The 27,234-nt window shown below is 38.0% G+C and overlaps 2 protein-coding genes across 5 annotated transcripts in view; one reads left to right on the forward strand and one right to left on the reverse strand.

Moving 5' to 3' along the window:
- jupa (junction plakoglobin a) overlaps positions 1-16,326 on the forward strand; it is a 32,771-nt gene extending 16,445 nt beyond the window's left edge. For both annotated transcript variants that reach the window (XM_088342434.1, XM_088342433.1), the window contains exons 2-16: positions 1,138-1,173; positions 2,209-2,376; positions 2,446-2,696; positions 3,342-3,580; positions 3,715-3,916; positions 4,783-4,927; positions 5,110-5,213; positions 7,449-7,787; positions 9,413-9,565; positions 9,630-9,749; positions 9,821-9,971; positions 11,555-11,676; positions 13,380-13,419; positions 13,654-13,792; positions 15,497-16,326. In XM_088342434.1, coding sequence (XP_088198560.1) covers positions 1,161-1,173; positions 2,209-2,376; positions 2,446-2,696; positions 3,342-3,580; positions 3,715-3,916; positions 4,783-4,927; positions 5,110-5,213; positions 7,449-7,787; positions 9,413-9,565; positions 9,630-9,749; positions 9,821-9,971; positions 11,555-11,676; positions 13,380-13,419; positions 13,654-13,790 — 2,184 coding nt within the window. In that variant the 5' untranslated portion in view covers positions 1,138-1,160 and the 3' untranslated portion in view covers positions 13,791-13,792; positions 15,497-16,326. The remainder of the gene's footprint in view (positions 1-1,137; positions 1,174-2,208; positions 2,377-2,445; positions 2,697-3,341; positions 3,581-3,714; positions 3,917-4,782; positions 4,928-5,109; positions 5,214-7,448; positions 7,788-9,412; positions 9,566-9,629; positions 9,750-9,820; positions 9,972-11,554; positions 11,677-13,379; positions 13,420-13,653; positions 13,793-15,496) is intronic.
- Positions 16,327-17,594: 1,268 nt separating this feature from the next.
- LOC148361690 (A-type potassium channel modulatory protein KCNIP2-like) overlaps positions 17,595-27,234 on the reverse strand; it is a 37,726-nt gene continuing 28,086 nt past the window's right edge. The window contains exons 5-9 of one of the 3 annotated variants that reach the window (XM_088342437.1): positions 26,772-26,842; positions 26,531-26,638; positions 24,776-24,880; positions 22,850-22,912; positions 17,595-20,876 (exon numbers count right to left, since the gene is read on the reverse strand). In XM_088342437.1, the coding sequence (XP_088198563.1) occupies positions 20,829-20,876; positions 22,850-22,912; positions 24,776-24,880; positions 26,531-26,638; positions 26,772-26,842 (395 nt within the window). In that variant the 3' untranslated portion in view covers positions 17,595-20,828. The remainder of the gene's footprint in view (positions 20,877-22,849; positions 22,913-24,775; positions 24,881-26,530; positions 26,639-26,771; positions 26,843-27,234) is intronic. The other 2 variants (XM_088342436.1, XM_088342438.1) reach the window with 2 other exon arrangements.

A 27,234-nucleotide genomic window follows, 5' to 3' on the forward strand; every position in this document is an offset into this window, starting at 1 on the left:
GTTTGACACAACTGCTCAGACTGAGCTTCAGGCAGCTGGAGTCGACAGAGAAAATAATTGCTCCACATATGTTTCTTAACACTTTCTAAAGTACTGTTGAAAACAAGTAAAGTTTGATACCCCAATAAAACTCATGTTGATTTTGTAGATCTAATACATACAAGGTGGTGGAGTAAACTGTAGGATGCATTTCTGTGTCATTTTCAGTAAAGGTTTCATAAAGACATTCTGTGTCCATTCAAGCTACTACTTACTTTAGTCTTTGTATTTGTTAGTGTGTAATGCGGAAGAGTGAAAGACAAACTGCACAGTGAAAGCATTGTGCCATCAGTCAGAAAGCTCAAACAGTGTGCTATTGAATGCTATTAAAAATTCTGATGTTTATCTGATGAAGAAGGATTCTGTGGTGGATAATGTCACAGCTGCTGAAACAAAAATATTATTTTAAGCCTGTAGACATTTTTTTTCATGATTAAAGAAATAATTAAGATAAAAATAAGGTTTTGTTTCAACAAAGAACTGTAGAAGCTGAATAGGAAGTTTATAATGCTTTTCTTGTACCCTACTAGTGAGGCCGGGATCCGTAAAAATGGGAACACTGCACATCAGACATGCTCTGAGAAATATCTGGGAAATTATTTAGAATGCTGACAAAAAAACTTAAATATTTGCAAAGATCCCAGTGATGTTGTCATTTTAGTTGAGGTATATTTGTATTTTAGTCAATTGTTTCTGAAAAGTAACATGCAGACATCTGTGAGACAAGCTTGGGCGCGACTATCACATCGTGCATTTCACTTGCCTCTGACCTGAAACCAGTAGGACAGGTTCTTGTTTGCAGTTCGTCACCAATCAGCAGCTCCCACAACTTTTTTGGGGGCGTGGGCCTGAGAGGAGAGGTCAGCAGAGCTAGCTAGCACTCCTAATTTTCAGAAGCTTCTATTCACAATCTCTCCTACTTTACTCCACTCCCCCTTGGTTTGCTGTTGTCGGCTAAAGGGGTGGGCATATTTAATACACTCTTGCACTTTTTTTTGGAAAAAAAGAAAAAGGTTGAACTTCTATATCCGTGCACTTGCAACACTGAAATGTTACATTATGCATGCTGGGCCTTATTATCTTTTTTTTTTTTTTCAGGTTTTTGACTACAAGAGGAAAGGATGTCTGTGCAATGTAAGACCAATTTTTAGTTACAATTTAGTAAATGTAATGACTTTAATGTGTGCATCCAATGTTTCACTAATTTCCCTAACGAATACAAATATTCATGAAGACATATTGCAAATTTTGATCATTGTTATAATGATGTTCATCATTTAAATTTCTTTCTACCAGTGGTCTCTAAACTACGGCCGCCTCCATACTTGGTCCGGCCGCCTGAAAGCATTCTGGCGCACATGTTCTTTATTTACCTTAAAAAAAAAAAGAACTTAGGTCTGGGTGCACATAAACGTGATTTGAACCCAGGTTGGTGCGGCGAAAGTGCCAATTTCTTACCCCTGGACTACCAGTGAAATTGATAACATGTGCAGAGACGATGCGTTTTATTCCAATATCCCATTATCTAATTCACTGTGTTGTGCATCTCACATGTTGCAATGACAATTAATTTGTCACTTACAATGCTTAAAAAAAAAGAATAAAATGTATTTTTAATCATAGTAACATGTGAATTACACAACTAAATTAACATTCAACTCTGGTATCGTGACTAAAAGTTGTGATGAGTTAAAATCTACCGCCTACTGCAAGTCCTCTATAGTATAAATTCCATACCGCCTGTCGTCCAGTGCTCTGACAATTAAGCCGAACTAGGGCCTATAAAGGCGGTGCAAGGCACAACTGAAAGTATGTTCAATAGACTTTTTTCTGTAAAAATCCAAAAGAGTGTTCTTTGGTTATTATTTTTTTCAATAATAGTGTTGTTATTTATTTTCTGACGCTCCTGCAATTGTCACACTTTTCTGTTACAAAATGACCTTGTCCCCTCATCAGAAAAGGGAAAAGTTACGTGGCCCACACAGGAAAGAGTTTGGAAATCCCTGTTTTTTATCAACTAGGAATAAAAGTGTTTTTAAAAAATAAATGTTCCAATAAAATCTAAATTTTGTTGAAAAAATAAAACAAATAAGTGGGCAACAAAATAAATAAAAGTGATATTTTAAAACGAATCTGACATTAGGTGGCTTCTTCCTGTGTATCTGACAGTGGGTGAGCTCAATAGCGGGGTAACAAAGGTGACAGAGTGGCAGGAGACAAGATACGGATTGGACTCTGGGATCCAGTCCGGAGCCAACACTGTCAGAGATGATGATGGTGACTTGACCACAACCAAACAATACACCATGACCACCACAGTCACAACCGAACCAGCAGGTATGTCTAAACAAGGTTTGATGTCGCCTTTCGGGTGTTCACGTGCTGTGCGTCGTTTTTGATTTCCAGACTCCCAGTACGTGCTGACCAGAGGCCAGCGGGTACGGGCTGCCATGTTCCCAGAAACACTGGAAGACAGCACAACCATCTTGACAACAACCCAAACGGATCCGTCCCAGCTGACCAATGTCCAAAGGCTGGCTGAGCCTTCTCAGATGCTGAAAGCTGCAATCATTCATTTGATCAACTACCAAGATGACGCTGAGCTAGCCACACGTGCTGTGCCTGAGCTCACTAAACTGCTCAATGATGAAGATCAGGTACAGATCAATGGTTGAGTGGCATTCAAGTTTCTACCTCAAAACTGCAACTACTCAAGTATTTCCTATGTGGACTTGAAAACAACTTTTGTCACACAGCATTTATACTTATACTATACTATAATAAAAAAACAAGATATCTTTTAGTCTATTATTGCAAACCAAAAGTAGTGTATTTTCTCTAGTGTATAAGTGTATACGGCGCACCTAAGAACCCCAAATTGACCGAAAAATTGGATGTGCCCCTTATATACCACAGAATGCAGTGAATAAAATGGTATTGTTTACAGTAATTATAGGTATTTGTTACCATTTAAGGTTAAACGGTATACTGCCGTATTTGTGCAATGATTGATATATCAATAAACTTTGCTTACCAAAATCGTAATTGTATGCAACGGGAATCAACTCCGAGAAGTGACAGTGAGGGTGCCAACTCTAGTCCACCACTGGTACAGGTAACATACAATTTAATATAATTGTTATTATTATTATGTTTTTATTTGAGACAAGTCCCATCTTATCTAGGGTATTCAAAGACATTAATCTCCAATTAATTTATCCTGATCTTGTCATGAGTAAATAAAATGACTTATCGAGTCAAGTATCAAGTTCTATTTGTGAAATAAAATGTATTTTTCTCAGGTGGTGGTCAGCAAGGCTGCGCAGATCGTAAACCAGCTGACACGCAAGGAAGCGTCCCGCCATGCGCTGATGCAGTCACCTCAGGTGGTGTCTGCAGTGGTGCGTGCCATGCAGAACACCAATGACATGGAGACCGCCCGGGCTACTGCCAGCATCCTCCACAATCTCTCGCACAAAAGAGAGGGCCTGCTCTCCATTTTCAAATCTGGTGGCATCCCTGCGCTCGTCCGCATGCTCAGGTGCTACACACGTGTCTTATGCGCATTTTCGCTTGCACTTACATTAGCAGTGCAATAGTGGGCCGTCCTGTGCATTGCCTGTTGTGTGAGCCTTGGTTTTGAAAAGTTTGTGTGAACTTTCCTTGCCCCTACAGCTCTCCCATGGAGTCTGTGCTATTTTACGCCATCACAACCCTCCACAATCTGCTCCTGCACCAAGAGGGAGCCAAAATGGCTGTCCGTTTGGCTGACGGTTTGCAGAGGATGGTGCCCCTTCTCAAGAAAAGCAACCCCAAGTTTTTGGCCATCACTACAGACTGTCTGCAGCTTCTGTCTTACGGCAACCAAGAGAGCAAGGTGTGTTTCAGCTTGTGGGCAATCTTGCTGCAAGTCGTCGCTGGCAGGGATACACTTAAGCTGTCCAGCACTTAACTTTGGTATGCACATTTGTATGGTAATGATATGGGTGTGGCAACTGTAAACAGTTCAGGTTTATTCAGGTTTGGGTGTGGCTAGAGTCACATCTATAATGCGATTTTTGGTTGCATGTTTCGACAGCTTTATTTAAGTCAAAGTATTCAGGCATACTTCAAATCAAATACAAAATCAAATGTATTTGTATTGCACTTTTCACACAACAAAATGCAATTCAAAGAACCGTTAACACATGAAATATACAACAAAAATAACCCTCCTTTCTTCCCACCCAACAACTCTAAATTTGTTATATACCAGAGGTCACTATTTTTTTTGAAGTTGAGAGATACTTTTCGTTACATTTTGGCGCAAACGGCGACCATATTGATATACACTTCCAAAGTAACATTTTGATACGTACTACAATGTATTTTTATGTTATTACCAGGTTGTAATTATTAGAAGTTAAGTTAACCACTAAAGCATCATCTCAGTTAGAAATCAAATTTAAAAGAAAATCACAATGACCCATCACTGGTGAGCTATTTTTAGAACCTCTTCGCAGGATACTCGGGTGTTTTTAGGGGGCTACCTGGTGCCCGGTGGCACCACATTGGAGACCCTTCTTATATGCCTAAACACAAAAATTGTATAAGATTGCAAGGCACAGATTAATCATGTAAGGAAAGGGACCTAAGGAAATGTGTACCCACATGAAAGGGGAAGGCAGCAAAGGGCCACCTTAAAACATTTTACAGATTTCTATCTTTAAGTCTCAATGCAATTATAATCTGCCTTGGTCACAGCTCATCATTCTTGCCAACGGGGGTCCCGAGGGTCTGGTTCACATTATGAGAAACTACAACTACGAAAAGCTGCTGTGGACCACAAGCCGTGTACTTAAAGTCCTTTCTGTGTGCCCCAGCAACAAACCCGCCATTGTTGAAGCCGGTGCGTGAGACAAATTTCTATTGAGTGAAGGCACCTGTGTGCATAACCCAGTCATGCAGGTGTGGTGACTCTTTGTTATCCGAGACGTAGCTAATGGGTTATCGTGAACTGCGATGTTCCATGACTGCACGTTTTATGAGAAGTTGTTGCAGTGAGCTGATGCGTGCCTCTGTTGCCTTCAGGTGGGATGCAAGCTCTCGGTAAACACCTGACTGGCGGCAGCCAGCGTCTGATGCAGAACTGCCTGTGGACACTCAGGAACCTTTCTGATGCTGCAACCAAGCAGGTGTGTTTTCTTTCTTCTCAGAGGACCTAACTGTTATTATGCACCTGCTTAAGGCTCCACACACCCATACACACCCATTGAAAAATTAACAGTCAGTAAGGCGAGGTATCTAACAATGACAAGGACATAGCAATAGTTTTATACTAACACTGCCTCAATATATCATTGTTACCATGTCACGGTATTAGCAGTAGCAATTTATTTCATTAGTGTGGATCAGTGTTTGAAATAACACCGTTATCAATGACGTTCTTGTGTAACCAAATTATTTTTTTCCGTAATGTAACAAATGTTTTTTTTTCTGCCGTTACATCGCCGTTACCGTTACTGCCGGTCAAAAGTGGTGCATTACTTTAACTGCAGAACGCCAACAGCGGCATGCTCCCACAAACCTGAAGCAGTTTACCACTCCTCCGAGTTGTTTACATCTCGTCTTTCCGGATTATGTCACCATTCAAATTGGCGACTACAGTGTTGTTAAATATTGATTACTTATATAGTATTTACTAATGCACCAAAAGTAAAGGCGAATGAGGCCTGAGTCTGCGGAAACCGACTCGTGTCGTTCGCGGACAAAACGTATGAGCTAATGAGTCAGCTCTTCGAAGTGAACCAAGGGAGCCGGCTCACCACCAATCAACAGCTGGTTCCCTTTGAGATGCCTGCTTTCTCTTGTGATTGGTCAATATGCACATTTTTTGGATTCTGTGTTGTTGACTTTTAATTTGTTGAACATAAAAAAGTTTTTTTTTGTATTTCCTTTTTTTTGGTAGACTCATAAATATATTTATTTTATTTCCTTTGCTTTTCAGTGTTAATGTGTTGGTATAGGAATGTAACGTTCATTCATTTTTCTTCTTTTACTTCTCTTTTTTCCTTTTGTTTTTGTTATTGTCCTTTTGTTTCCTTTTCTCCATACTTTTCCATTTAATCTTTTTAACTCACTTTATACTGTTCACTTCTATTTATTTAATTATATTATTTACAGTTTATATTTGTTGCACTTCAAGTGTAGGATAAATATGTTGCTGTACAAAAATTGCACCTGTGCTTGTGAGGTGCAATAATTATTACAAGGTTCTATAACACAACTACATGTCTGTTCTCTATTCAACTGACTCAAATAATGCTCAGAAAAGTTCAAATTCTTTGACATTCAACAACTTCTTACTTTTAATAGTTCGTTTTACTGTAGAGAAGTTCAGTATGTAACTCAGTTACTTTTTGGAAGAAGTAGTGAGTAACTAGAAATACTTTTTTTAAAGTACCGTACCCAACACTGTTGAGGATATATTTCATTAGTGCAGTTTTGGCACCTTCTGGTGGCTAGTTTACCCCTCAATTTTGATTTTAACGTAATGATTTAGCTACCGATTGTGACAGTTAAGATTAGCATGAATCAGTCATACAAGCAATTATAATTTCATCCGTGTTAATTTATATGTTTTTCCCGTATTTGATACAAATTGTGATCATTTCAAATTGTGTACGCTGTTTAACAACTTTTGTACAGTGGAAAAAAATATATATTATTTTTATTAATTGTATTTTTGCTAGGCCAGTCTCGTCTTGCCCACTTTGCAAGATGAGACCAGGTGTAAGAAACCAATTAGATATCCAACCGATCAACTCTTTGTTTATTTAAAAAAAATAATGACAATAATAATTAAATCATTGTATTTGCTTATGATTAATTCACCTAGAAATATACGTACCAATTAAACGCCTAAATTTGTTGTCTAAAATTCCAAGTACCAGTAATATTTTTTACACAAAACTTAGAAGGGAAACTCGGCACAGTCTCATCATGACAACGCATCACTGATTTTTGCATAAAATTTAATATATCACTATCTAGCCCCCAACAAATCGGTATTATGTATATTGATTTTGCTACAATTTCCTGTTTTGGTGCATTCTTTTTGTCATATAATATTTAAGGATTTCACATTCACAAACTTAGCACAGGCTCATCATGACAACGGATCACTGATTTTTGCATAATATTTAATATATCACATATCTGTCTAGCCCCCAAAAATCGGCATTATGTATATTCATTTTGCTACAATTTCCTGTTTTGGTGCATTCTTTTGGTTTTATAATATTTAGGGATTTCACATTTTACTGAATATTTTATGAAAATTACCCCCAACACAAACATTTACATAGTGTAGTTATGAATTCCTGTAGTTCTCCCCGTGACAATAGATGTGTGTCCCTGTGGTCATTCAGGAGGGAATGGACGGCTTGCTGCAAGTTTTGGTAAACCTTCTGAGCTCTGATGACATCAACATGCTGACCTGCGCAACCGGCATCTTATCTAATCTCACCTGCAACAACGCCTACAATAAAACTCTGGTCACCCAAAGCAACGGCATTGAAGCACTGATCCACGCAATCCTGCGCGCTGGCGAGAAAGAGGACGTGACTGAACCGGCCATCTGCGCTTTGCGTCACCTGACGTCGCGCCACCAGCAGGCCGATGTGGCTCAGAACGCTGTGAGGAGGCACTACGGCATCCCGGCCATTGTCAAGCTCCTCAACCAGCCCTACTACTGGCCAGTTATTAAGGTAGGTGAGACGGTGCTTAGGAAGTTTCAAGGTTTTAGTATAATAAGCTTGGTGTCTTTATTAATTCAAATGGTCACGGTACTCTAGTAGATCAGTGGTTCTCAAATGAGGGTTTGTGAGGGCAAACAGTGTAAATGAGAACTGTGCAGTCCTTTGAGACTCCTTGTGATTAAGGGCTATAGAAATAACCATGAATTGACTTGACATGAGATTTTATTTTAAATATACATTTTGGGAAAATATAACTACAGACAGTACATAACTCGGGGTTCGCACAGGTTCTTAAAATCCTTAAAATACTTGAATTTTAATGATGTGTTTTCAAGGTTAGAAAAGTGTTAGCATTTTGGGTTATATGCTTGTAAATGCTTGAAATTGTTGCCATGTTTCTCTACAGTCAATAGCTCACACACTATTGAAGAAAAATAAAACAATTCTGCAAGCCTGCCTGGAGGCTTCGCTTTGCAATTACATTTTCTACCCTTGCGCTGACAATAAGAAAAAGAACAAGTAAATGGAGCTCAGTAATTCATTTCATTTTTCATATTATGTTTAATTTTTCGCTTTCCATGCCCCATTCTGCAAATTATAACTGCTGGTTTAATATTTGGTTTAGCATTTGTCAAATTTTGTGGGTTTTTTTCCTACTGGCAGCACACGGTGACCTCAAACAATAAGGCTATTAATTGATTAACTCGGATTTTTTTTTCCTCCTTTTAATGCTACTAGAAAAATGGCTTTAAAAGTCCAAAGCGGTGTTTGAATTTGGCCATAAAAACAATGTACGAACCCTGATAACTAAAGAGTACATGTATTCATCCAAAAAATATTTTCTGTTGGCAGATAATTAAACATCTTTCATATTTTATTTTTCTACTATTTATTTTTGTTTTAAATAGCAAATGTTTTTCCTATTTACCAATGTTCTATCATAAAACTATAATGCTATATTTTTTTGTCTTTTCCCTCACATAAAACAAGAATTCTGACATTATTTTCTTTGGCAGGTAAATTAGCAAATATAAAATGCCATTTTACCAATTTTTTCTGGGTTATTTTCCAAATATAAAGGATACTTCATTTAAAATATTTTATTTTTTCCTTTTTCTCCTAGTAAAATAAGAATGATAGTCTATCTATGTAGATTATCTGACAAGGCAGATCATTTTGCTTATCTTAAATACTTTTTTACTTGACTCAAAACATAATTATCTTCAAACAGAATAAGAATATTAAACCTGGAAAATGATTATTTCACTTATTTTGATGGGATATCCCCTAATTTTTTTTTGCGGGACTTTTTCCAATATAGTTGTAAAAAATATTGTATTTGTAATGATTTATTTCTTGTTATGCATTTTATTTCAAGGCCACCATATAAATGAAGCTACAAAGATTATTAAATTACTTAAGATTAAAACAAATTTTAGAAATTACACTTATAAAAAATATTATTTTTTCTAGATTATAACAGCCCAAAAACCTTGCGCTGGTTAAAAGCTCGAAAAGTCTTTCACAATGGATACGTGGGACAAACTTAAACTGTTGTAGATCCTGTAAAGTATGGTATTATGTAAACCTTTAAATAATTGTTTCTTAATTTATCTTTTTTTCCTGTCTCGAAGGCTGTGGTGGGCCTGATCCGTAACCTGGCCTTATGCCCAGATAACCAGGCCCCACTGAGAGACGCCGGCGCCATTCCTCGCTTGGTCAACTTGCTGCTCAAAGCCCACCAGGATGCCCAAAAACACGGTTCTACCAACCAGCAGACTTACCAGGTAGGAACCTGGAGGAGCTTTGTGTGTTGTGCATGAAGATTCATCTCTTGCTGTGTGTTGTCAGGACGGAGTGAGGATGGAGGAGATTGTGGAAGGCTGTACAGGAGCTCTTCACATCCTGGCCAGAGATCCCGTCAACCGGGCAGAGATCGCCAACTTGCAGACAATTCCTCTTTTTGTTCAGGTATCAGAATCCCAAAGCATGTATTTCCCTTTTGTTGCCTTCGTATTCTAATATATCCTCGGTCTGGCCAGCTTCTCTACTCGCCAGTGGACAATGTAAAACGTGTAGCGGCGGGCGTTCTGTGCGAATTGGCTCTGGACAAACAGTCAGCTGAGCTCATTGATGGCGAGGGAGCGTCTTCTCCACTCATGGAACTGCTACACTCAGACAACGAAGGCATCGGTAGGGCGCACAATACTTCCACTTGATGCTTTAGTTTTTGCTAGTACAGCACATGACCTAATGTTTTTCCCGAACCTTTTTGAGCCAAGGCATTTTTTTTACATCTCGAGGCAAAATTAAATTAAAATGGTTACATTTAAATAAGTTTAAACATCAAAAATAGGCGATGTAGTGATGTAATAGCCGAAAATACAAAACTACTTTTTTGCAAAATTTTCAATACGGTGCATCTTTTTCTTCTTTTTGTTTTTTTAGTTTTGTTTTTTGTTTTCTTTGACGCCGTTCAGGAAAAATTACTCCATGTTTTAGCCAACATCATTGATATAATAAATATTTGGAGCAAAATGGGAGGATTGACAGTACTTTTTTCAATTATTCGCAATGTACTCACAATATTTAAAAGTTGTAACCTACAAATCAAATCCTCAATTTATACATTCAAATTGAACAGCAGTGGAAGTTATCCATCAAAAACCCTTCACTTCTTTCGTCATATCATCGGCATCAATGTCAGGTTGAAAAGTTCATTTTAATCCTCAAGGAATGGTGTCAAGCGAATGCAGTTTTGTCCATTACTGCAGCATCCACCAATGACGACAACACAAAGAAACACATCTGTGTTGCAATCTGGCACAATTCTTCTTAGTATGTTTGCCCCTGGCGCGGTCGTCTAGAAGTAAAGGGCTCACATTAACATCACGTAGCCCTCGTTCGCGTTTGCTTTCAGCGCATTCGTAAATATGTGCTCGTCTTTGTAATTGCCATCTCTAATGTTCACATGATCTGCAAACATTAGCATTGAAAATTATTTCAGGACACTATCAACTCTTTTACTTCATATTATATTTTGTCACCATCATTAGAATTTTATTGGGAAACAAACATTTTGCATGAAAATGTCACCATCGGTTACGTTTGAAAAACTAGAATGAACGGCTTATCAAAGGGCCCCATTCTTGAGCTACTCTCTGAAGTTCACAAAATGCAAAATTGTGTAAAAAATGCGTAATATAAAATTGGCGAGCAGTTTGAAGTACCTGTGTGGATTAAACAGCAACTTAATTGACGCACGGGTAGAGAAGAGGAGGACCAAATGTATAGCCAAACAGAATGCAGAACACATTGCAAGATGAAATTCCTCAAATTAACAAAACCACAAAAAGCAAACTACAATATAGCCAGGAATAGCTGTTTCCTGTATGTTTTTGATGAAAGTATCAATGGGAAGTAATTTGCTTACTAATAAGTCACTATGAGGTCAACCACAAGAGCTTCCAGGAATCATTTTGAATCTATTATTTAGAACGCTAACAAACAACTCTGTATTTATTATGTCATCGCTTAATATGATACAAGTATCATACGGTCCTAGCAAATAGCCGCTAAAAGCTAGGGTGCATTCAAATATAGTCGGACATTTCAAACACAGAACATATGTAATGATGTAATTATTTTTAACCAATCTATAAAACTTGACCGACATTGAAATTATTCAGTGTATAATAAATAGCTTTAAGTACCGGAAACTAAGAACAGCCAACCCTTTGCAAAGTGTCTTTTCTGACTTTATGGTTTCACCTCAGCCACATACGCTGCTGCCGTCCTCTTCCGCATCTCTGAAGACAAGAGCGCCGAGCACAAGAAGAGAGTTTCCAGGGAGCTCACTCACTCCATGTTCAAGAACGACCCTGCCGCCTGGGAGATGGTGAATATCCCCCTTTCAGCCTAAACAGTCCCCTAGGTAGGCCTAGGCGATAAAACAAAAAAACAAATAATCGTAATTTTTGCCACGATAAATAATAAAAACATTTGATTAAAGTCGAACATTTAAACTGTAATTACCACCTGACCACCGTAGAAAATAGGGGTGCTAATGCAGTAAAAAAAAACAAAAAACAGACCAACATTCAGGAGACAAAGAAGGTGATGAAGACCAGCTAGTCATTTTGCAGGACAAGCGCAAGAGCAGGGGTCAGGAACCTTTTTGACCCAATGAGCCATAAAAATGTATATTTTTTAAAATTGTTAGAGACACATCATACATTTTCAGACAAAATTCAACAAAAACTCCAAACCCGCCCTACAGACAAATTTTGCTAAGTCCTTAGCACATCTTATTTCACTGTGTGTCTTATGATTATTTGATCACATCAATGAAATAATAATAATGTCATATCCTGTGTCCCATATTAATATAAATATAACACCTAAACTGTGTCTACCGCCCTCAGAGTTACTTGAGAGTGTTGAGGCTCATTTTGACCCTATTTTTTGTCCTAAAGAATGGTTTCAAAACAAGGTCCAAGCAAAGTTTCTTTTTAAAATGTCACAAAATACTGCAAACAAGAAGAATTGTCGTCTTTATCTTCGGAAAGTTCCATGCGCTGTGTGCAGAGATCTGCACATCTCTACCGCTCACCCACTCAAATTGCTCTGAGTCATTTTTATTTACTTACAGTTTGATCAGCAGGTTTTCAATTGTAAGTATCTCAACAGTGAACATACATAGTTTGATGAGCTTGCATTTAAAGGGGTTTGTAGCGACCTGCTGCCAAAACGAGGTATGTTGGTGTGAGACCCTGACTGTAAACTGTAGTTGAGAATGTGTCCTATGTTTGCTAAACTGAACCTATAACAGGGTTAGTGTTGATTTGGCTTTGCATGTACCAAAATCGGCATGTAATCATTCGAGAGTAATATATTTGTGTCAAATGTACTCGTGAGCAGAGCCATATATGGCTCGCCAGCCATAGGTTCCCAACACCCTGCGTTAAAGCCACAGCATTTCAGTCAGAGTGAAATCAAAGGGCTACATTATGCCGTGTTGAACACTGTCAAAATGAGTGATAGACACGACAGTCAGCATACTCACTCAAAACATGCTGAAGGAGTCGTAGACAGGAGGGGCTCCTCACCTTAACTTTTTTGGAGGTATCTTAGCTACATGGAGTCTGATGAGAAAAAAAAACAGAGCAGCGATATGCACTGCGAAATTTGCCTGCCAAGACAGGCGACACGACAAACTTATTCCACCATTCAAAACCGTATCGCCCGCTTTGATACATTGAAAGAAAAACAATTCAGCCCCAAATTAAGTGCTAGTGGACATTTCAGCAAGCACGGAGCCCCCTGGGAAAAAAACATTTCACCAGTGAGCCAGTTAGCAATAATCTACCTGTGTATCCCTGCAACCAGCCCTACCTCTGAAGTTCCTCATATTTGTGAATTGCTGTTAGTTTGTTACCATGTTCTGACATTAAAGATTGGTTAAAGGGGCATCGGATAAAAAAGGCGTGATAATTATTGAGATTGACCGATAATAACAATATTCGTAATGTTGCCCTGCCTTATTAATAGAGATTGACCTGTACGTGCTGAATTCTTATACCTTACCTGGTCTCTGTGCAGGCCCACAACAGCGTCGCCATGGAGGCATCCTACCAAGATGGTGAGTCCGCGCGATAGCATTTTGCAACCACAGACAACACACTGCTGAATGCTAACCGTAACGACAGCCCACAAATATCGTGACGTCATCACCAATAGGGGCCATTTTCCAGGAAGCGCTCGGTGTTTCTTCCCCCTTGCAACCACACATTACTTTTTTTTCCTCACACAATCATAAAAAGCGGCAACAGGTGGCGGCAATAACAAGATGGAAAACGTGCGGCTCTCTTTGCAGAGATGGACGCTCCCTTTCAAAACTTTGGCGGCTACGCCGGAGACATCCCGATGGACGCCGTGGACGGCAACATGATCCATGACGATTTTGCTCCTAACATGGTCTACGAGCGACAGCAGCAGTTCGGGCCTTATTAAAGGTTAGCGACACAAAAACCTCGGCTGTTCATGTGCTTGCCGTTATGTAACTGCACTGCTTTTTTTCATCCGTTTGCACTCATCACTTGGATTAGAAAATGTTTCAAGATGTAAACAAGGAATTATATCAAACTCAATCAATAAATTGAATTTGGTCCCTATAGACAATAAATTACAAAAAAACAATACTTGTATGACCTGGGTTAATCCACAAATACACAAATTGTGGAAACGTGCCTACAAATGTCACTACATAGTACAAAAGTGCTTTTTTTTGGTTTAGGCTAAAACTCATCCACTTCTATCTACTCCTCCTATTCTATTACTCAGATTGATAGCGCCATCTTATGGCGTTGTAGAGAATTTTATAAAGAGAATACCAAGCCTTTGTGGAGATAGTTTTCCTTCGCCACTTCAGGGTTCATCTTTACATCCTCCAAAAAGTGCAGATTTTTACGATAAATTGGGTTTGTTTTTGGGACACTGACTGTTAGGGAGCAGCATCTCTCCTTACTGGATGTTTTTGGCTATATGTGCTATCATTGTCTATGATTACAGGCCAAGAATAGTCCAATTGGGATTGGATTTCGGATATTTGGAGAAATCCTAACAAATAGCTTTTATCTGTGGTCCGCGACCACTATCTTTTGGTACAGGGCCAAAAAGAAAGAAAAAAATGACCACTGCTTATATTGTATTTATTCTCGTATACACGCAAAAATACTCTCTAATTTGGAGAGGTTTTACAAACAACGGTTCATCAGTCATAACGTACAGCCGATCATGTTTGCGCAACAGGAATCAAGCCCAGATCGCAGCAATGAGAGCACCGTTGATTACATTGGAAAAGGCATTACATTTTATCTCATATCTCAATGTCACACCATTTTATGCACATGATACCACGTTGTCTTGTCTTATTTGTCTTGAAGGCGCAGAAGTGACGTCATTACGCTGTTTTCGCAATTAACTTTTAACCTTAAAAAAAGGATGATTATATACATGTTTTCTTTAAAAGTGTCCTCCATTGCCGCGTCTTGTCTGTGTACGAGTTGTTCTCATTTAGGGCTTGCCAGGAGCATGGACTTACACTACATATGGATGTATACAATAGTGGCATTTTCTCTGTGGAGGCAGAAAATAGATGGGTATATCCGGGTTATAGCAACCAATAGACATGAGGCTTTTGTAGCGGGTAAACCAAAGTTTGCATGTGTCATTTGTTTTTTGACTACAAGTCTTCAGTGATATTCCATATCAAAATATCCCGAGTAAAGAAAATTGTGCTTGTGCAGCAATGCACACAAGTAAATGGATTCATTGTGTAACACTTTAGTATATACACAGTGTATGGTTCTTAATTCTCGGAAATTCAGTTATGGGTTTTATGGAAGGGATTAAATACATACATACACCTCAAGAAATGCAATCTAAAATCTTGTTGGTTTAATTGATTCCTTGTGACAATTTTTACACATTTGTATTCTGCAAATTGGTTCAGGAGCTTGCACCGTAGCCATAATCACAAGTCCTATTTTTCAGATGGAAGCTATTCGTTCAGTATTTTTCACTTCATCTATTTTAAGTGTAAACTAAACCATCCTACAAAGCCAAGACTAAAATATGAAATGTAACCACATTTTCTCCCTTGCTACTTCTTCTTGGTGTTTTTTGTTCTCTTTATATTTTATTTCTCTTTTCCACAGATCTAACAAAGAAGAACTTGGCAGAAAAGTGTCTGGCCAGCAACGCTGGGCTACAATGCAACAAAGATCTTGATTCCTTTATGATGTAATATATGCAATGATTATTGTTGTACGGGACTCGTAATTTTAACAGGGCTTACATTTGTTTTATATTTAGACATCACTTAGGAGCTTTTTTTACACTCGCTTGGAAAAGGTTTCTATGGAAAATGTGTGCATAGTTTAAGAGTTCAGAGCTTAAGTGTATTGGTGTGTGTGTGTGCGTGCGTTTTCGCTTTTGGGTGGGTAGTCTGCCAAAGAGATTTTATTTTACTAAGACTTCATAGATTGCTTTGTTTCTTCTTAAAAGGAGGACTTGCTGACAAATTTGATGCAGGTGGGACAATTTTAACATCCCCATCTTTTCTTTTTATTGCCTTCGAGAGTCATTTGAGAATATAGCGCCGACTTGATCTGCCTGTAAGGCACGTGGTGCTCCGATTGGCCACACATGCAGAGAACAAACGAGGGAAAGACGTCTTTGGATAGGAAAGGCTTTTTTATGATGCCTTTCTCACATTTTATTCTTGTGTTTTATGGGGGAAGGATTGCATACTTTGCTTAATGCATGTCAGATTTAACCCAAAAGAGCTTGCGTGTCAGTAACTACGATTTGATGTCAGAACTCTGCTTGAGCCGTTTGTTCAACAGATTGACTGATTTGTGTTTTGTTTGTGGATTTAATATAGTCGGGACGCCAGCTGGAGAAACTACTGACAGGGACATTTGTACTTACTGAGAGTTTTTACTGAAAATTTGTTTAAATAAAATCAAAGGATATATTGCAAAGACCCGCACGTGTTTTGTTTTTACTTGGAAGAACTGAATTCCTTGTGATGGACAGGAGTTTTTAGGTAATGGTGCAATGAAGAGTTCTTGGCTTTAAGTGTTTGCTACATACGTACAAGAATTATATACATTTAACACATGCATTTTGTTTGCTTTATATGTGGAACATCATTGACAGACTGAGTAAGTACTTGCCAAACAAAAGGCTTATTGAAAAGAACTTCTTTGATCATGTAAATGTTAACAAAAAATCTTCAAAATTATTAGGGAAATAAACAAATCAAACATTCAAAACTAGTAGCACTTAGTTAACAGCGAAGTGGACACCTTAAAAAAACTCCATTAGTTTACATTCAAAGTGAAGCCAATACCCAAATCTCTCTATGTTGCCCCACTAATCTAAACTCCACATTCTGGTTAACTGCCTTTGGAAAGTATATCTTAAAGGGACAGTGTGTATTATTTGATTACTAAATGTCATGTATTGTGTGAAAAATATGTCGGCTACCACTTTACTTAAGGTTCATGTTATCTATAATAAATGCAATATTTCCAACTTACTGGGATTTTTAAAAAATACACATTTATATGATATTTTGTGTATTGTTATATTATTCAAATCAATATCGTTTTTTTAAATGAAGTTTTTTGTAGGAGGCACTACATAACGCACAATGCCCTTTTAAAAGCAAACAAGGCAGGACAACACTCATGTTGTGTAAGCACTAGCATCAATGCTAACGTTACCGTTTAGGCCTGAGGAAAATGTATATAAAATAATAAGTTGGCTTAAAGGGGGGAATAGTTTTAATTCTTAGTTTTACTGTAATCAGACAAGTTATCTCTCGAAATCAATGTGGAATTTTTTTTTTTTATTACATAACCGCTGATGTCACTAAGTCATTTACTTTATCGTTATAAAGAGGTTAGCGTTAGTAGGGTCCACGTATTTTCGCTTATTATCTAATCCCCCCCAATTTTTTTTTTAATAAATGGTTTTTTTAAGCACTGGGAGGTACTAAATACTATACACTCTCCCTTTAATAACCAAAAACTAGCACGTTTTTCATCTGTGTTATGGAGCTGTTATTCTTTGTGACCAATTATTTCCAGACTCCAGTAAGTGACCAATGAGAGAGATGAGATGAAGTGGATTTTGCTACTAAAATTTATATCAATCATTGAAGATGAATAAGAAGAGTTTAGAGTAGTGTGGATGCATAGATTTTATTGTGTACACACAATTTGACAACATTTAATATACCTGATGGTATATACAATATATTCATATATGTTCTGCATCTATATAGCGCTTTTCAAGTCACTGAAGACCAACTAAAGCGCTTTACACTTACCCATTCACACACACACACCCATTCACACACCGATAGCGGAGTCAGATGTGCAAGGCGCCTGCCTAACGGCTTAATAAGCAATGCTGGCCCAAGCCTTCATGGGGCCCTAAGCAAAATTTGATTTCGGGGGTCCTTATTAATTACTTAATAATTTGCAGAACTCATTCTACAATAGCTTTAATTACAAATACACTTAAAATACTAGTGTGAGATTGTAGTTTGATTGTAATACACAATGAATAAGGCCACAGAAGCAGATTGACAGATTTTTTTTTTTCCTCGAATTAATATTTGGCAAAATGAAGAACTCCTATTGGCCACACAGAAATCCCTACCTAAAACTCCAAAGGGCAGCCAGTGTTTTACCGATAGTTTATAATCTGAAATGGTACAAAATTCAAGTACAAGAGCAGCCTGGGCTTGATATTCAAAGGGATATACAGTACAGTAGTACAAAGTGGGATACTGAAACTCATTTAGGCCAGTGTTTTTCAACCCTTTTTGAACCAAGGTACACTTTTATTTATAAAAAGGTTCCGAGGAACACCGTCCGTCGAAAATGTTTGAAAATGAAGTTATGTCAAATATTTCTCTGTACTACCTCATCAGCAGATAATTAGTATATAAAAAGAAGAAAATAATACTTATAAATAAATCATTCTTTATTTTGTTTTTATTTTATACAGTGCAATCTTAAACCGCATTGTTAAACAACTTAAGTTATTACCTCATGAGCAGATAATTAGTATATAAAAAGTATATAAAAATCTACCGCCTCCTACTGATATGGATGTCTATTACAGTTCCTCGTCTGAAGAAAGCAAAAATGCTATATAATGGCCTGATTTTTTCTAGAAAGATAAAATTGGGCAAGTTCCAGCGGCACACTAGTGTGCCCTGGCACACGGGTTGAAAAACACTTATCTAGGCCATCTACAAGTTAACGAAATAAACTTTATTTACTGCAAACACAATCCTCTTTATCTGTCTTTTAGATTAGCTGCAACAACGAATATACATAGCCTGAATTCAAAATGAAATATGTAAATAAATATAAAAATGCACAGTGGTACATGCAACAAGGTAACAGAAATTATTTTTGCTTTACATTAAATGAAACAACACATGTAAATGGTAATTGGTCTGCATTTATATAGCGTTTTTCAAGTCAATGAAGAACTCCCAAAGCGCTTTACAATGTGCTTCACAATTACCTATTCAAACACACACTCACACATCAATAGGGAGTCAGCCATGCAAGGCGCCTGCTTGCTTATTGGGGGCATTAGGGATTCAGTGTCTTGCCTAAGGACACTTCGACATATAGCACAGAGGAGCCGGGAATCGAGCCTGCGACCTCTTGATCCCAAGACGAACACTACCTCCTGAGCTAAAAACTAAATTTAAACTCGGTTAGTTAAATAAAGGGACTTTGTGTAATATTTAGTGCCTCCTAGTGGTCCAAAAAAACTTCTATCCATTAAAAGAAAAAATATTGATTTGACTACTATACAAAAACACGTGAACTATTGTACCAATGTTTTATTTAAAAAAAGAAATCATAGGTTGAGAAATGTGTACTCCTTTAACACCGTGGAATCCCTCCTTAGCTTGGTGCCATGTTCTTCTGGTATCCTGCTTCCACCCTCTGCCATGTATCACAGTCCCTCAATCATACCAGACAACACAGTGCCATCTAATGTTCAAAAACTACACATTGGGGCTATAAATACACATGGAATACACAGAGGTACTTGTTTCGTGTAAAAGAAATGATTTAAATAAAATGAATTTCGTAAAGATCAGATACTTAGATAATTGTGTCAATGTAGAAAGGTAACTTGAAGGTAAAACATTTGATTTATAAACACAAAATAAAGTTGAATTAACGTAACCATGTAAAATGTGAAAAAGATCAAGCAAAAAAAAAAAATCTAAATGAACTGTGTTTCCTGGCAAAGAAATGGAGGCAAAGTCATTAATGACATAATTGTGTGAAATCCGATGGCCGGCTCCGTGGTTTATAATGATAGCCCCCAAAAAAAGATGAATATTTAATTATATATACCATATTTTGACAACCATAGAATGCACTGTGTTTAAAGACGCAGTGCCTGTGGCTGGTTCTACTTTCGTACTTAAAACATACACAGGGCGCACCGCAAGATCGAGCGTGGGTGTCCTCTACAGCAGCCGCTGTTGTACCGAAAAATGCACCCCGGGGTGAAATGTCCCCCCTCGTGCAAACGTCACTAAAACGACTTTGTATCTCATTTTGGGGGGAATGTAATAGAACAGTAAAGCAAAGAGCACTTGCACCTTGTCTACCTTGTGGAAATCAATTTTACAACCGCATTTCAATCAAGTGTGCGTATATAAAAGAACAGTAGGAGCAAAACTGAGTTTGGTTGTGGTTTATTTAAGTATTGATTACAAAGTAAAAAGAAGGAAAAAAAACTTGTCGGAGTTCGTTTTTCAGCTTCCTCCACTTGCGAATCTTCAATTCATTATTCTTCAATTCTCCATGGCTGCTGGGTTTCCATGTTCTTCTGCGTAGCGTAGAAATCGACACACAAAACACGTAAATTCGATGGAGGGAAAGAAAGGTTTTGGATTTAATTCATATTCGGAGGGACAAATCCCGTTCACACAGGAGGAACAATCTCACCAAAACATCAGATTTCTCTCAAAAATCGGAATTGAGGGTTATGCTCTGCAGTGTGAACCTAGCCTTATATACACGCCCACACCTCGATGTTCTCAGCTAAGACCTCCGCTTTGAATCACACACAGGCCGCACAGCACAATAGGGGGCGCCACACAATTTGAAGAAAATCTGAGAGTTTTATGTGACCCTTATAGTCGTGAAAATACGGTAAGTTGATCGCTCTTGGGGGCCCCACAGTGGTCACGGTGCCCCAAGCAGCCCCTCAGTTTACTTAAGCCTTGGGCTGGCTCTGACCTGATGCAAACTTCATGCAAGAAGTCCACAGTTAGGGTCCTCAGTCTAACAAAATTGGCTCAAGGACAGAAGAGCAGATTTTAAATCATACAGTGAGGTTTTATTGTCTGCCGTCTAAATTCACCACATGCTTTGTGTGAGTGCACACGTCCCATTTTACAATTGTCGCTTGAATTTTGGAATCTGCTCAGATGGTGTGGTCGAACATGAGCATGGATTGCATGATGTTCTCATCCTGGAAGGAAAGAAAACAAAAAGCTCAGATTGAAACAAAACCTTCTATTTCAAGGGTCGGGAACCCATGGCTCGCTAGCCGTATTTGGCTCTTTACATAAGTACTTGTAACTCGGTGATAAAATGCTACTTGTGCAAACTTTCTCTGATAGGGTCCAATTGTAATGTGCACAGTCAGGTTTGGTGTACACATAGCCAAAGCTATTCTCCCAGTACTAATTGATTGGTCCAGCATACAATGGGCACTGTTTTACCTACAAATTACAGTCAAGGTGTCACACCAACAGACCCAGTTTTGGATAGAAATCGCTAAAGAATCCTTTATATGGATGCTCATTAATCAATGTATGTTCGCTGTTGTGACACTTTGTGATAAAAACCCTCAGAACAAACTGTAATTACCCCAAAATGCTACCGAGGCACACAAAACAGTTGGATTGGGTGAGCGGTAGGGGTGGACAGAGCTATCGACACAGCATGCTCCCCTCTCACTGACACGCGCCGACTGAAGGGAAACACATCCATTAACTTTTTGTCTGCAGTTTTTTGTAACATTTACAAAAGATCTCTGCTTACACCTTGTTTTGAGACAATTATTTACAACAACAACAAAAATAAAGGTACAAATTAGCCTTATTGATCTTAAGTACTGTATTTTTCGCACTATAAGGCGCACCTAAAAGCCTTTATTTTTTTCAAAAGCTGACCATGCGCCTTATAATACAGTGCGCCTTATTAATGGATCAATTTTAAAATTGCAAAGTTTTCCAACTAACTTGCAGCCGCCGACTAGATTTTCCCCCAAACGCCAAGTAGTACGCGGTGTATGCTGGGATTTATTTACTGGTGTTTCATTGGCTAACCAATGTGTCAATCATCATTTGAATCGATCACTGTTGGCTAAAGTTATTCGGAGGTCAAGGGGCGGATCCTTTTTATCATTTACAGGCTGGCATTGGCTTGAACGGCAAACAAAGCCTGCAATTGGCCGAAAAAGATGAATGTGTATAGCATGTGGCTGACGGCATAGAGAAAGCATTTTTTTCTATTCTGTATTTGTAAATATTGTATTCTCCTGGATTTACTACCCTCACGGATATACGAGGACGTTGGCTGCACATTATTATGAACACAACGACTTCGGTGAGCTACTCCGGGTTTTTTATTGTCCCTGTATCTTGTTTCAGACTGAACTCGATGTTTCTGTGATAAGCGGTGCAGATAGTGGATGGAATGGAGTGTCTATTTTGAAATTAAACTCAATTCCAAGTGTTTATTGTCATATGCACAGTAAAGTTGCGAGCGAAAAAGAAAATAGATATTAAGGAATGGTTGGCATTTCTTGAATCCCAAGACTTTAACCTTCCGAATGATGGAACGATGCATTTGAGTGACATCGTACGGACACCGCATCCGCACGTGTTCTCGACACGTATTTGCGTCTTTGCAAGCTTTGGGAATGTTAAGGGGGTAATAAGTTGGACTGAACTATCTGACTGTTTTGTCAACGTTCCCATTGTAGCGCCTTTTAATCCGGTGCGTTTTATGTATGTCAAAAATAGGACCAAAAACTATTTTTTCGGGGTGCGCCCTATAACCCGGTGCGCCTTATAGTGCGGAAAATACGGTAACTGTGGGAGAGAGACAAGATTAGTGGTAAATTTGTTAATAAGGGACACAGTCTCTGGCATTATTTGTATTATTTCATAAATTTTATCAAATCATCTGATGTTTCAGAAAAATGAAATGGGCTGAAAAATTTGCTGTGGTCCGGGTTTTGTGGTTCTGCTAACTTTGGTCTTAAAATATATGGTATGTCAAAAAGGTTCCCAACCCCTGTTCTAGCTGGTTTAAGATCAGGTAATTGTGTAATTTTGTAACTGTAATCCTGTGCAGTCCTTTGAGACATTTTTGTGATTAAGGGCTATATAAATAAATTTGACTTGACTTGACTTCTATGTGTTCTGTATCCACCTTTTGGCATGTCTCCAAGAACTCCTCGATAGTGATGACGCCGTCCTGGTTCTTGTCCATCTTCTACAACACATATGTCAAAATTGAGGTCCGCGGGCCAGATGTGGCCGGCACAAAAGTTTTCTACAGCCCCTGAGATAATCTTGATTCCTTATCGTTTCATACACTAGGAACAGTGTTGGGACTAACGCTTAACAAAGGAACATAATCCTGGAATACAATTCCTTTACTCTGCAATGAGTACTGTAACGCATTAGTGATACAATTTTGTAACTCAACTGTCGTTATTCCAATCCTTTAAAAAGCAAATCATTCATTTTTAATGTGGTATGGTTGCTCACGACTCCTTGTTTGTTCTTCTTTGATATTTAAGAGAGGTAAGCATAGAACAACCATATTCATTGATGGTGGCTCTGTCACAAACACAGAGTTCGAGGTAGTTGAATTTATATTCATGGAGATATTCTCCCTACCATACTTGTATCTAAGTTAAACCTTTTTCAAGCGGAGAGCTATGGTTTGTTACTAATTAGTGCAAAGGGCACCCAGTTGTATATGCATTTCTGAAACAACAACTGATCATGTTATTACTATGTTGTTACAATGTTACCAACTTAATTATTGGAGGTAAGGTTAAATAGATTCAGTCAACAACTTTATTTTGCTAGAATATCACAATGACCCAACACTGGTGAGCTGTCCTTAGAGGGAAAACTATTGCCCGCAGGCATCATGTTGGAGACCCCTGATCTAAGCCATATTTACAACTATAAAATGTAACACTCAAATCAAGGGGTCCGTTTCTATGCACACTGGTTGTATCTCACCAGTAGGGAATGGAAGGCAGCGTACCTGGAGGGGATGTGGTTTATACAGGAACCACAAAACAACGAGGACAACCCGAGCACAGAATTTACAAAAAATGTGTGCTCAATTTTGTTCTTTATTTGTCATTTTTAAATACACCATGCCTCGAAAGAAAAAAACCTATGTTGAACAGTTCCTAGAAATAGAAATAAAAATAAATATTTGTGTGGTTTGAAGTCCAGAGACAAAATGGATAAGGAGTGTCTCGGCTATGTGTTTGTTTGGAAGCTCCCAAGATTGCACAAGCTAAGAAATATGAATCGCAACTGCTTCCACTGGTTGGTGTACGTATTTTTCTTCTATTTTTTTTTATTACGTGGCAATTTTCAAGCTGTTTGAAGGGTCTGCTTCTATGTGAGTAAATACGCCTGAGTAATACCGGCTAGCATCAATCGTCGCTATACAAAACGTTGGAAAATTGAAAGAAAATGCACATAATACATCACAAAAGTAATCGTTTCCTTTTTATTTTCAGCTCTGAGCACATATTCAACTTTAGCGGTTAGCTTTTAGCTTTAGTATTTGTATCGACTAGCATCGCATTTGGGGTCAACTAGCACAACATTAGCAACTAGCATTAGCGGCTTCTTTCATTTAACATACAAGCCATTCCAACCTTTTGACGATAAAAAGTGGTAGATTTTATGGTGCTCTCTATTTTTACGCGCGTAACAAAATCTGACCTTGGAATATTAAAAAGAAAGTATCATTTTCTTTTTACCAAAACCTAAATCTAAAGTGACGGTTGGAACGGTTTATTCATGCCCAAAGATTCAGTTTGCCTTCAAGAGAATACAGCAGTGGACTAATATACTAGTCTGGAATCAAGATTTATTTTGTTGTCGGGAAATTTGAATACATTTCAAAAAGCTTTAGATGTTTGTTTTAAATTGGTAGAGATTTTTCAAGGGGGTAGAAGAGATAGCCTAACGTGAAAAGCAGTAGGGTTGGTGAATATGAAAAAAGTTGGAAAATCCATTTGACTTCCATGCCCCTGTTCTACAAGGTGACACTCTAAGCATTTTTCCATTTTTTGGTATTTATTGAAATAATTCCAACCTGGAAGAAGCGCTCCACGTGTTCCTTGGGAGCGCCGTCACTCATGCAGGGATACGTATACTTGCCCATCATGTCGTAAATGGAGTGCATGATGTCAGTCATTTCCTGAGGAAAACACGACATTGCCACCAGTGATGGGAATCACTTTTTCGAAAACTGACCTTTACGGCTCGGCTCACACACAAAAAAAAAGCCGACTCTTTCGGCTCCCAAACGGCCCTTCAGATTTTTGGTTGCTTTAATTCATACAACTCAAATTTTTCTGTAATGTTATGCACATAATGTATTGATGATTCATTTTAAAAATGCGTTATCATACTATAAAGACCTTTTTTCAATATACAGTGAACTTAAACTTAACTAAACTTGAACATCTATGAAATAAAATAATAAACTATTGTTTTTTTTCTGTACATTTTTATACAAACTTAAAGTGAACGGTCCCTTAAAAGATATAACACATTATGTACAGATTTTTAAAAATTATCAATTACAAAACAATTCTAGCTATTTATATTGTCATGATTACTCATTGCCCTCACCTGTGCCCGCTCGTTTGGCGCCAGCTGCTGCTCGTTGCCTGATTGATTCACCTCCTATTTAAACTCCTTGTCAGTCCGTCAAAGAACCTCCGCACTTGCAAGGCAATCGTTTTGACTCTGTTCCTGAACCATCCTGTATCCTGTATCGATTCCATCTGTCCCGTATCCTGCATCCTGTATCGATCCCTGATCCAAGCCCCGTAATCCTGTATCCTGTATCCATCCCGCCTGACATAGAGGAATTTTTAACCGTTTACAATTAAACGTTTGACCGGTTTGGACTGAAACAATGCATAGATTTCGATTTAGATGTAGATTTATTAATATTTTAATTTTACTTCCTGTCTTTTTCAGTGTAAAAATGTAAAGTATATTCGCATTTTCTTTTTTAATCTTACTTTTTTCCTTTTGTTGTTTTTTTATTTGTTTTTATTTTATTTTATTTTGATTCAACTCACTTTATATTGTTTACTTCTCATTGTTATTTTATGATATTGTTTACTGTTTATATTTGTTGCACTTCAAGTTTAGGATACATCTGTTGCTGGTGATATAGCACAACTACATGTCTGTTTCTATACAACTGACTCAAATACTGCTCAGAAGATGTCAAACACGTTTTTAAAATAACAAAAATATTTACTTTCCCTGGTAACTACTTCCTTTTACTATAGACAGGGTTGGGTAGGGTTACTTTAACTTGATTACTTTCAATTACTTTTAGATTACCAAATATGCTAATAAAAGACAAAATAAACTAAATGTGAATAAAATTATGACTCACAACACGTGGTAAGCTTTCTCTCCTGGCTTTGATCTCTTTGATCTCTTGCAAAACTAACATAAAATGCGACAGAAACAAAATGAAAATAAATCCAAACAGCTTGCCAACATCATTTTTGCCGTTCCATGTATTCCGTTACTCCCCAAGCCTGCACAAAATTTAGTAATTTTATTCATATTTAGTTTCTTTTGTCTTTTATTAGCATATTTGGTATTGGAGTAATCCAAAAGTACTTGAAAGTAATCAAGTTAAAGTAACCCTACCCAACCCTGACTATAGAGTAATTTAGGAAGTAACTCAGTTAATTTTTGGAAGAAGTAGTATCTAACTAATTACATTTTTAAGGTAGCATGCCCAACAGTGCTAGTTGCTACAAGCTGTTTATGAAAACAAAAGAGGAAACAAAGACATATTTTTGTGATGAGGGACCTCTCGGGTGATGCAGCCATCTTTGTTGAGGTCGTACAGGTTGAATGCCCAGTTGAGTTTGTCTGTGACGGAACCTCTGAGGATGATGGACAGGCTTAAGACAAAGTCCTACAGAGGCAAGCAGATAAATTAAGGATGCATTGCTGTTACACACTAACCACAATGTGCTTTTGTGACCGCATCCTGCGTCAAAACACAAAAAGTGTTGAAATGCATCTGACGCAGTCAACATTTTGCTCACCTCAAAGCTGACGGATCCGCTGTTGTGAGTGTCGAAAGCCTCAAACAGGAAATGCGCGTACATGCTCGTATCTGGGGGTGGGGGACAAAACTTGTGTTCTCCATTGTGTTCTCCATTAAGGGGATACTGGGTAATACTTGACCCCTAAATGTCATACTGTGTACTGCGACCAAAAGGGAGTGCTACAAAGCACGAGGTGAACCAAAAACCTGGCAAAAGGCTAGGTAAAAATATGAGAAGAAAAACGGTGCAGTTTAGTAATTTGGAGTCTCCGTAGTTTGTATTCTTCAGTTGCAATACACAATACAGCGACATCTAGGGTGACATCTGGTGCTACGTCTTATTCAATCCAACCCTCAAAAACTATTTTATGGCTATAAAACATTTACGGCAGCTACAGCTGCAACACATATTACAAAAAGCCTCAATAATAAGCTATAAAATTGCACTGTTTTTGTTTTAA

This window comes from Urocampus carinirostris, chromosome 8 (genome assembly GCF_059441175.1).
Source record: "Urocampus carinirostris isolate Australia breed hairy pipefish chromosome 8, RoL_Ucar_1.0, whole genome shotgun sequence".
Classification (NCBI taxonomy): Eukaryota; Metazoa; Chordata; class Actinopteri; order Syngnathiformes; family Syngnathidae; genus Urocampus; species Urocampus carinirostris.